This window comes from Pangasianodon hypophthalmus, chromosome 1, assembly GCF_027358585.1.
Source record: "Pangasianodon hypophthalmus isolate fPanHyp1 chromosome 1, fPanHyp1.pri, whole genome shotgun sequence".
Lineage (NCBI taxonomy): Eukaryota > Metazoa > Chordata > Actinopteri > Siluriformes > Pangasiidae > Pangasianodon > Pangasianodon hypophthalmus.
Window position 1 is genome coordinate 18210089 of NC_069710.1, and position 11758 is coordinate 18221846.

The following is an 11758-nucleotide window of genomic DNA, read 5'->3' on the forward strand; positions in this document are numbered from 1 at the left end:
AATGTGTCCAGAGTAAAGGATGTTTCAGACGAAGATCTGCCATCAGTCATCTATCTATCTATCTATCTATCTATCTATCTATCTATCTATCTATCTATCTGTCTGTCTTTCTGTCTGTCTATGCATGCATGCATACATGTATCTATCTATCTATCTATCTATCTATCTATCTATCTATCTGTCTGTCTGTCTGTCTGTCTATGCATGCATACATCTATCTATCTATCTATCTATCTATGTATGTATGTATGTATGTATGTATGTATGTGTCTGTCTGTCTGTCTGTCTGTATATGTATGAATGAATGAATGTATGTCTGTATGTATGTATGTATGTATGTATCTATCTATCTGTATATGTATGTATGTATGAATGTATGTATGTATGCATGTATGTATGTATGTATGTATGTATCTATCTATCTGTATATGTATGTATGTATGAATGTATGTATGTATGTATCTATCTATCTATCTATCTATCTATCTATCTATCTGTCTGTGTATGTATGTATGTATGCATGTATGTACCTATCTATCTATCTATCTATCTATCTATCTATCTATCTATCTATCCCTCTAATTTCCCCTTGGGATCAATAAAATTTGATCTTATCTTATCTTATCTTATCTGATTTTATCTATGAGAAAACAGGAACCAATATAAACATCATCCCAATAATTTTGTTTGTTAACATTCATGGCGTTTATTATCATTTCACTAAAATGTGCGCTGAAATATCACATGCATTCAAACCTATTTAAAATACATAATGCAAGACAATGAGACATAAAACGCACAACAAAAACGTTGGATGCTTTAAGTATGCTTTCTTAATTCCGATAGGAGAAATCAGTGACCTGAACAATATAATCTCCCACTAGGACCTATGGACCTGATTAACCAATAACCTGTACAAATCTGTAAACCTGTGCTTTTCCAAAAGTTTGTAAATGTTGGTGAGAACAAGGATTGTTTCCTCTTTTTCCTGTAATGGCATAGTATTATTTTAGGTTTAGGCATGAGTATTATATGTTATAAGGCAGGTTTAGTGCATTTTATGTACAGAACAATATTACCCTGAAAATTCTGAAAGGCTACATGTAGATGTTTTACAAGTTGCTATTTATAACTTTGGCTTGGCTTGTTATATTGCTGCGTAATAAAACCACAAATTAGAGCCTTTCTGTTGCAACTCTAACACATTCAATATAGAAAACACATTAAGTAACATCAAGTAAAACTGTCCAAATGGTGAAGATGAAGATGGAGTGGTTACAGATGAGTAGTTTTAGTAGTAGCACTGGCAAATACACTCACCTAGTAAATACTAATTCTTCACTTTCTAAATATAATCAATCCTTTTAACTGCTTCAACTCTTTCTAAAATGTATGTGGAACAATACTAGACATACTGTCACAATTCTACAGTATTGCTATTGTCTCTTGTTACAGTAATATTCCAGTATGAATTTAAATAGATTTAAATAGAGCTTTAAGATCTGTCACCATTGTGAAACATCTAGCACACACACACAGTTTTGTGTCTTAAGCAGTGATTCACATATTGAAGCATACTAGAAGCATGTTTAAACTGAACAACTGTCAGCAAGAAATAACTTGTTTTTGAGTTTAGTTACAGTATTATTCATGTAGATTCATTTGAGTTACATGAACATATGTGACATGTGCGATATAAAATGTGTGATTGGTCAGTGGTTATAGTTTGTTGACGCTCATTCAATTTAAATACCTTCACTTTGTTTCCTTTTAAGTGTCTTAACTACACACTTGACACTGAATTAATGAAATCTAAACACAGTCAGAAAATGTAGAAACAGCTTCTTTGCAAAGTCCCCTGACCTCTTTCCCAGTATCAGACCATCATAAAAGCTATATTTTATTTTGCATTCCGGCAATAAAGACAAATCCCTCATTTAGCTGCAATAATATATCAGAGGTTACACGTGCTATTGTGCATCACTTTGGTTGAGATGTCGAGACTTCAGGCAGTGAATATTGTGGTGTGAGCCTGTTTCTAGGCCCTGTCAGGAATAGCTGAACCAGTGGCACAGACAGCATGGTAAACATACATTTTCCCTGCATTTCATTGTGCTTTTTTTTCTAGTGCTGCTGCTTAAAGGACAAAGCTAGGTTCCTGAGTAGGGCTTTCAGGGACATCAGTAAAACATCCGCACCAGTGTGATGATGAGGAACATGAGGGTGATGATGGTGAGAGCAGAGAACAGGAAGAGCAGAGTAGCGAACACACTGTTGGAAATGGGTAGCTTCAGGAGCTTTGCCTCTGCAGGGATCATGTTACTCTGAGCTAGCATGTAGCCCAGGGACCAGGCTATACTGGTCTTATTTACCTGCAAAACACCAGCAGTTACATTTTAAAGGTGGCTTTACTATTACCTCTTTAAATTGTTAACTCTAGAATTGCGGGTATGACATACATGAGGTCCAGTGACAAAAGAATGTGATGTGAAATATTGTATCTACCAGTTTGAGTCTTTTTCAAAAAGGAAAGATTTTTAAAAATCAGAGCGAAGAAAAAAAAAGAATGTGTAATGAATGGACTGAACATGTCAAAGGCTGGAAAGAGTGTTTGTTACAGTAAAGACCTTGTTAACCAACATTATTTACAGTATTAACTGAGCAGTAACAAAATCATATGTGCTGTTAATGAATGTTAATTATTAATTAATAATTGATTTTTCAATAAATCAGTTTTCAGTAATGAACCAAATAATTACACCAATGATTATTTAATCTTTAGAAGTTCACAGCAATCAATTTCATTCATTCATTCATTCATTCATTCATTCATTCATTCATTCATTCATTCATCCATCCATCACTAACTGCTTTACCCTGGTCAGGTGCAAGGTGACCATAAATATGATGCCTTAATTAATCTGCTTGTGATGGTTATTTGCCAAATATAATATGTAATCTTTTCTTTCTAATATTTACACCTTGGGATCTGAGTTAAATTGATTATTGATCATTAGCATCAGGCTGCCAAACCCAGTGTTCCCGGGCATAAGATCCACCATGACCCTGATCAGGAGGAAGCGGTTACTGAAATTGGGTGATTGTGTTTTATGTGTAATATTGTACCTCCTTTTGAAAATTAAGTTTTTCCCAGTTGTCAGCATTAAACTTGTATCCATCTGCGAGAATTGTATGAACGTAGTTTGCAGAGTAACAATACGATTTCAAGTGTTTCTCTGTGATGTTGTAGATTTTCTTGAGCTGAAACAAGAAGAAAAATCCAGATTTGGCTCTGTCAGCAGTCATTTTAATTATTCAGCATAATTCAGATAGAACAGAGACCATTTTTTTAATTGATACCGTATACATTCTCTTTGACAGTCTGTGAGAGGTACTCACTGTTTTCCAGTCCATAGAGCAGAATGACCACATGGTGGAGTTAAACTTCTCCAGACTGTTAGAGCCCTTTATATCCAGAGCCCCAGCTGTGTAGTAAAATCCTGCATAGGCCTTAACAGCAATAAACACATTAACACCAACAGTGCAGTACTAAAGCAGTCATTGTGATGATGGATATGTGCTTTAAACATACTATACCTACAGACTAAACTGATATTAAACTTGCTCTTGAATGAATTATAAGATCAGATGGCAAACTCCTCATTAAATCTTCTTAAAGAAATGAGCTTCACTTCAAACGTAACACAATTAAATGTTGGTTTCAGTATGTTGGATTTCATTTCCTTGTTTTGTTTAGCAATCCATAAAGACTGAAACGGAAATCTGCTTGGTGATACATTATCATAATTGTAATCATTAGCTAAACAATGCCTACCATGAAGTCACCTGTGACAGGTGGTTGGTATACTCCATTAAATGAGCAGCTCTCTTTCCCCTGACAGGACTTCAGGTCAAAAATACTCTTGACCAAAGTTTTGCACTTGGCTGGATCGCTCTGTCCAAAGAAAGTGAAGGTCTTCTCGGGGGTATAGTGAGTTGGAGTATTACGCTTTGTACACTCACTGCCAAAGATGTCATCTCCAGGTATGGCGATGTTGTAGTCAAGAGGGTAGCATGGGTGATTTATATGTGACCAATCAGAGGACTGCTGAGATGGGGAAGAGATGCTAAGGTCAGTTATTATACCATAAAAAAGAAAAACACATCTCATTAGCACTTTAGGAAAAGACACATTAGCTATATCCATGGTATGCAGTATGTGGTATCATTTCTAGCCAAGAAGTGCAAAATAGAAAGGAGGAAGGATAATGAAGGCTAATGTAATTTTATCTGCCACTTCTCAACAGGACGTTGCTAATGTCAGAGTAGTCTGGGAAAGCATTAATATAGCTAGGATTAAGCTCGCTCCATTGCTTTAAATGGACTGTGTATGAACATTATTGTATTAGTACAAGAAAGGATTTACAGGGATAGTGCATTCTGCTTTGCTGCAGTCTGCTTTGTGTAATTAGTGTGAGGATTAAAACAAGTCAGATGGGTTAACTGATCAATACAGTAATCCTATAATGCAAGAATGAATCAATATTTTAAAATTCACATATTTAATAATAATAATGATAATACAGAAAGCCAGGGAGTAGTAGTGAAAGGTTCATTACAGCACATACAGCTTTTTTGATCTGAGAAAAGAAAATATACCTTTATTTTACAATTTATCTACAAAAAATAGAATTGCAAAACAGATATATCAAGAAAAATGTGTAAAAGACAGTTGTAAAGGCAAACGATGAACATATAAGTTGGTAAATAATATTTCGTATCACATTCATAAAGGGACATGCAATCTTTTTCACTATTATCATTATATTAACATATTCTACTGTATTTGAAAATCTTTGATAAAGGAACATCTGTGAAACCTAACACACTAAATGTCTAACTATAACGTAATGTCTTTGTCTTCTTTTATTTTGTCCTATGATTATTCAAACTTTTGCGCTTTTTCTCCAACAATTTAACACTTAAGTGCAAAGTTATTACAGGATCAGAAAATGTTACCTGTGCAAGTTCTGCCAAAACTCTTTTTTCAGCCTCATTTTTGCCATAGCACAGGAAGCTGTGTGTGTAAACATTGTATTCGTAGCCATAGAGTGAAACTTTGATGAGATCCGTTCCTCTGGCATCAGGCGGGGCTGTGAAGGCGATCTGAGTGGAGGCTCCGCCCAGGTCTAGTGATCCCACGGTCCGTGCACCATGAGGATGAACCCAAGCATTCCATATATTTTTCTGTACAGATCAAAGTGAACAAAGCACAGCTTAATAAAATACTAATGATCTGGAGAATGATACAAATGTACTGTAATTTATGTTTGTGATATTCAAAACCATCAACATACTAGCCAGAGACATAAAATTATCCTATAAACCTTTGTTAGACAGAGTTCCCCAAAAATATCTAATATTTAATAGACACATAACCCCCCCCCCCCGTTTCAATAATAAAGAGTGATGTATGTGAATTGAACGATCCCTCTTGACCTGACCTCCAAGAAGTTTCCCATCAGGTAGTTGACGGTGATCCACCCATACAGCCCCTCTTCCTGACCTGAGATGATGGAGGCATTGTGGAAATCGAATGGCAGAGAACGAAGATACTCCTGTATGGCAAGCAGGACAGCATTGGACAGCTCTTCGCTCTTCTGGCTGTACAAAATATTCCAACATGAGATTTTGCAGGAACAGCAGGTGATAGTTAATTCATATGAAATAAAAATTACGTTTTATCCAATGATATTAAATGAAGTTTTATTTGTACGCAGCTTCTAAGAATAGACATGTCCACAAAGCAGCTTTACAGAAACCCAGATGTAGAGTTAGATCCCTAAAGAGCAAGAGGTGACAGTGGCAAGAAAAATCCCTGAGATAACATGAGAAAGAAACCTTGATCGGGACCCCATCCTCTTCTGGGGGACACCAGATAGTGGGATTATAAATGGTGACATAGGTTGTACTACTTGTTCATGAATAATGAGGTTTTAATAGTAAGGGAGTTGTGATCATTTTGCTAAATGTGGAAAACATTAGACTTGATCACACAGTTGAAGACAAACAGCTGTAACAATAATAATGATAAAAAGCTTACTGGAGCAGTCTCATTCCAGCAGTTGCGCCAAGAAAGATGGGTGTTGATTTGTGTTGATGTGGAGGGATGACATTCGTTATGTCTTCCATACACTTTTTAAGGCTGTTCCAGGCTTCTGCATTCATTTCTGAGATACCAGGGCCTGTCAATGAACATGATCATAGTCATTTTATTTAATAGCCTAGTATCCAGCACATAATACATGTTGCCCCTCACAAAGTGTTGTATCATAATTGGGAAAAATTGTAATGAGAAATAGCATGGCCATGCAGTATTCATATGAGAATGCATTTTTTAATAGGTATCGGCCACACCTTTGTAGGAATACAATATAATATTGTATTCACTTGAAGTTGCAGATGATGCTCAGTCCAAATCTCTGTTGTATCAAGCACTCTAGTGAGATATATGTAGAGTCCGAAAACAAGACATTGTTCTTGTTCTTTTTGCCTTCATGAAATTGACTATAAATGTCAATATGGGCTGAAACACTCCTGGTTTCTTTGTTCAAAGAGAATTTAATCATTGATTATTAGTTAAAGCAATCAATAAATGAGATTGCTGTTCCATTCCATTGCCTCATATCCAGCTCAGGAAATCCTAGACCAGGTTTAGAGTTTTAGTGTTGGGTGAAAACCCACAGAAAGGAGTGCTTTGCTTCACACTTCACACTGTATGTTCAGACTGTGCATTATGGGGATGAATGTTGGTTCCACACCTTTAACTGGACATTTTGTAGTCTGGGTCACAACCCCGGTGTTGTTCTCTTTCTCGGCTGGCCACTCATACAGATATACAGTGGTTCTGGAGGAGCCGGCATCCAACACAATACCATACTGTGCAAAGAGAGAGAGAGAGAGAGAGAGAGACAGAGACACTGGAATATTCACAGTCATAAAAAGCCACAGTTGTGTGCAGCAATTAGAGTGCTATCAATTTGCCAGCTGAAATTTTTTGCTCACTGAACACTCATTTTTGGTGTTATTTTACACACAATAGCTTAACGCACAAACATGATTTCTTCTGCCCTCACACAGATTCATTCTGCTCTCTCTCTCTCTTTAAAAAAACAAAACAAAAATAATACTTCAGTCTATTCTGCTAGCACTTGGAATTTTTTTTCCATTTTCTCTAATAGTGTTTGGAAAATGTGCAGGTATATCAAAATCATACTGTCACTTTTTAACACTCTCTCAAACTAGATTTTAATCACTGCCAAAAGTCATCAACTAATCAGAATGGCTTATGGTTTTCAACCAACAAAATTGTTAATACTTCTTTGCAGACATAATTAGGGTCATATGTAGCATGTGGACAAGATTTTGTAACATAAAACAGCTGTTCAGTGTGTTTTGGCAGCTACTTTCTGACAGATTAAACAACTATCTGAAAGAATAAACATGCTGATAATGTTTAACTCTTACATGTGTATGAAAAGCAAATGCACACAGATCCTGTAATATAAAAAAATTCTCCTTTTTTAGTGAGAGTCTTGCTTGTAATGGATCAGCATCACTTGTGTGGCTTTGAGTGGGAGGGGTATGGGTACCAATGAGAATGTAGGAGAATTGTAACAATTCTAGTGAAACTCATAACCCATTCTGATTGATTTATGATGTTTGGCAGTGTTGAAAACCTGAGATCCATTTAGAGAATGATTTATGAATGCCTGAGCACAAAAGGTTTATGAGCAGGGTTCAGAATTCATGCACTATATGGCCAAAGGTTTGAGGATACCTGACCATCACACCTATGTGTGGGCCTTCTCCGAACTGTTGCTAGAAAGTTGGAAGCACAATTGTCTAGAATGGCTTTGTATGCTATAGCATTAAAATTTCTTCTCACTGGAACTAAGGAGCTTAGCCCAAACATGTTCCAGCATGACAATGCCCCGGTGGACAAAGTGAGCTCCACAAAGACATGGTTTGTTAAGGCTGGAGTGGAAGAACTTGAGTGTCCCGACCTCAATATCACTGAACACCACTGGGATGAACTGGAACGCTGACTGCACCCCAGACCTCCTCGCCCGACATCAATGTCTGACCGCACTAATGCTCTCGTGGCTGAATGAACAAATCCTCACAACCACATTCCAAAGTCTAGTGGAAAGCCTTCCCAGAAGAGTGGAGGTTATTGTAACAGCAAAATGGGACTACATCTAGAATGGGATGTTCAAAAAATCACATGTGGATGTGATGGTCAGATGTCCATAAACTTTTGGCCATATAGTGTACTTTACAGCAAAGCAAATCAATGTGCATATTTTTGTAGAAGACTAACAGAAATCTATGTCCATGCATTAACATTCTTGCCTTTTGACGATAATATACCTCTCTATTGTCAAGAGCCATGCCTTCTTGCCCGAGGTCCTTTACATTACGTGTTCTGACATGAGACGCTCTAACGGAAAACGCATACTCTACTTCTAAAAAATAGCTTCACAACACAGAAAATGACTTGACAAAGCAGACCATGGGTGGTGGTGTCCCAGACTCAGATTAAGAGGAAAACCCACACTGATTCATAATCTGATACATTTTATGTTAAACATTATGTGGCTGTTTAGAAGTTATACAAAGTTAAAGCTATAAATATCTAGCAAATCAATGAACTCTCTGCAGTGTGAAATCCACACCTACGCGCTTAGAAAATGTATAATCCTTAATGGTTCTTTGGTTATTCCTCTGTGAGAACCCTTAAATGTTCTATGAAAAGCTTTACAGAGTGTTTCCCTTGGGTTTCGATTTTAGAGTGCTTAATTATCCAACTCTTTTAAGCATACTCAGCTTGCAGTTTCACTCAAACATATAATAACAAGGAATATTTCTAGAATGAAATAATTGCAGCTGTCAGATCCCAGGTTTGCAGGAGCTCTTGCACACTCAGCATTTCCAAGTTTTGTCTCATGTACTTGGTCAGTTTCGCTCCTATAATTCCAGGCTTACTTGCAATTAACAGTGTTAGCAGTGTAATATAGTTATGTCACGCTAATGCACAGTGGATTATATGTGAATTTAATAATCCACATATGAACAGTCTTACCTTAAGTCCAGGAGAAAGGTAAGTCCTCTGTTTCACCTGAACTGTAGCTATTGCTATAATGACGGCTATACTGGCCAAGAGAAAGAAAGCAGCTATGGCCGTTGCCAGTTTAGTTGTCATTATCTGTGAATGTAGAAAAAGACAAGTGGCATAGAACTAAGTAAACTCTTGCAGTACACACATTTAGCAGTTAACACTATAACACCTAGCTTATTTCATGTTACCCTGGGGTTTTCAAGGCTTGAGACAAATAAAACAAATGCAAGAAAATGCAAGAAAATAAGACTGAAGTGCTTTTGAAAAGGGTATGACAGTTGAAGCCAGATACAGGAATTACAGTGTGTCAAGAAATACAATGCTTCCATGGTTTTTCAAAACAACTAGAAATGATTAACTAAATAAGACACAAATAATAACGATAATGAACCCAAAAGGTTTAGCAGCATGATCACAGAAATGTACCACTAATATTTTGTACATTCAGTAGCTAATGATTGCAATTTGACACCATAAATATGTTTAACTAATCTATTACATTTTACACCATACAGTATTTGTATCTACTACATTTTAATTTGGCGTTCTAGTGAGATACACAGATGTCACATTTTTTCTTTACAATCTAATCAACGGTGATGCTGGAGATTAAACCTGATACCTTAGGTTGAAAGTCCATGTCTTTACAAACTCATACGTAGGTATTAAGTGGTTTACTATTATCTCAATCATCATTTTGGTTTTTTTAATGGCAAGTCATGCTAAAGTACTATTTATAGAAAATTATATGTGATGAAATAAACAAAAAAAAACTATAATGTACAAATATACATAGAGACAAAACTTATAATAGACATAATGCAAATGTTAGGGAATGACACAAGCAGTGATGTTACTTGAAGCGACCATTCAAAGCAAGTTCAGTCCTGCAACTGTCACTAATTGGAAATACGATTTGTCCAATGAGCAGTTTGTCACTGCTGGTTCCACCCACCCTGATAAACATGAAAAGAAATGAATGGACATCTTTGCCTACCCTTCTGTGAGAACCTCCAGTGAGGTGATCAGACGATTGTGATTCCCTCTTGACCATCCTGTCCAGCCAAGTGTGCGTATGGGTGGCTGTGAGACTGATTCTGTGCTGTGTGTGTGCATGTGTGAAAAAGCACTTGAATAGGAGGGGTTGGGAATTTCTCACTGTAAGTAGGAGCAATACAGTTTCTAATAAACCCCTCCTACTCAGGAAAGTCCAGCCCTCCTAGGCCCTTGCAGCTAACACTTTTTTTGATTCATTCAACTAAAAGAGTTGTTCTTTTGGCTATGGGCTCTTCTTTGGCTCACATTTTCCCCCTAAATGCATAGACCTAAATGCTACTATGCACATCGTCCTATTCATTTTTATTATGCCTCTGTGGATAAATTTACTAATAAAATTTTTTATTGCTAATTGGTGATATTCTTTGTGATCCTGTATTTATGTCTCCATGTGCCATGCTGTAAGAGCTGATAGCCAGATGATAAGCTAGCGAATCGAAACCACCGGAAATGGCTTTCAGTTTGTGGAGCTCAAACCATCATCTCTGTATGCAACATCATAAAACATGTAACAAGCCGCCTGTATCTGTGTGGAAAAAAAACAGGATGTCTTTTGCCTGTAAATAAAAGTGCATTAACAGCATTTGTAGCAGTGGGTAGTTTTTGCTTTGAAGGGAACTGAAAATGTAGACGGCAGCTTTTAAAGAGGCACTTTATGTTAATGTAAGAAGGAAGAAATAAAGTCTGTGGTGACCTACAGTTCAGACCGCAAAAAATGCCATACATGTGCAAAACAAATTTGCAAAACTCCTCCTCCTCCTCCTCCTCCTACTACTACTACTACTACTAGTAGTAGTAGTAGGCCGACAACAACAACAACAATAATAATAATAAGAAGACTATATCAATATATAAATCTGATATATCAAGTGTAGAAAGCTTCAACACATCAGATATGAATCATCCTTAACACTGTGTTAAAACACCTGACGTCGAGCCAGCATGCATGGAGACTGACCAGAGGAAAGACAATGAAAGTGGATTAAGCTGTTCTCCTCAGCACACGCTGGTACAACAGGCATATTTTTAGATGAGAGAGAGAGATTTGATACCACATTAGTGAGTGGGAGCCGGAAAGTTAGTCCCTCACTATTAGATTGGTAGAGTTATGTGAGTGGGAAGCCGCCCCATTAGCTCTCACAGGCTTCTGAAAAGGATTGCAGCCTTTGACTTCACTACTGTGCACATGAACCTTGGGCCTATAAATAATAACATGCATTACAAGTACGTGGTTATTACAAGTAAGTTTCATAAAAATACACAACCCATGTCTTCACATTGTATTCCTGTTTTATAACAGCCATTTAATAACTTAATTATTATTATAATAAACCCTAACTCAGGAAAATCAGAATAATCAGAATAATCACAATTGTTCCTTGTGGGTATTAGTTTGGCTACTTTGTAAGATTTAGATGATAAAAAAACTATGCATGGAATCAAATGTGTATCAGTGGACGCTGTCATGCTCTGTGGACAATCAGCACTAAGGGCTCTGCCATTACAAACCGCAGAAAGGGA

General features: G+C 36.8%; 1 protein-coding gene across 1 annotated transcript; it reads right to left on the bottom strand.

The window, feature by feature from the left end:
* Positions 1–681: 681 nt before the first annotated feature.
* entpd3 (ectonucleoside triphosphate diphosphohydrolase 3) lies at positions 682–10323 on the bottom strand. The gene is made up of 10 exons (XM_026926065.3): positions 10179–10323; positions 9146–9268; positions 6822–6939; positions 6104–6245; positions 5505–5664; positions 5020–5247; positions 3836–4108; positions 3400–3510; positions 3127–3261; positions 682–2372 (listed from the first exon to the last, which is right to left on the bottom strand). The coding sequence occupies exons 1-10, from the start codon at positions 10233–10235 to the stop codon at positions 2181–2183; spliced, it is 1539 nt and encodes a 512-aa protein (XP_026781866.2). The 5' UTR covers positions 10236–10323; the 3' UTR covers positions 682–2180.
* Positions 10324–11758: the final 1435 nt, after the last annotated feature.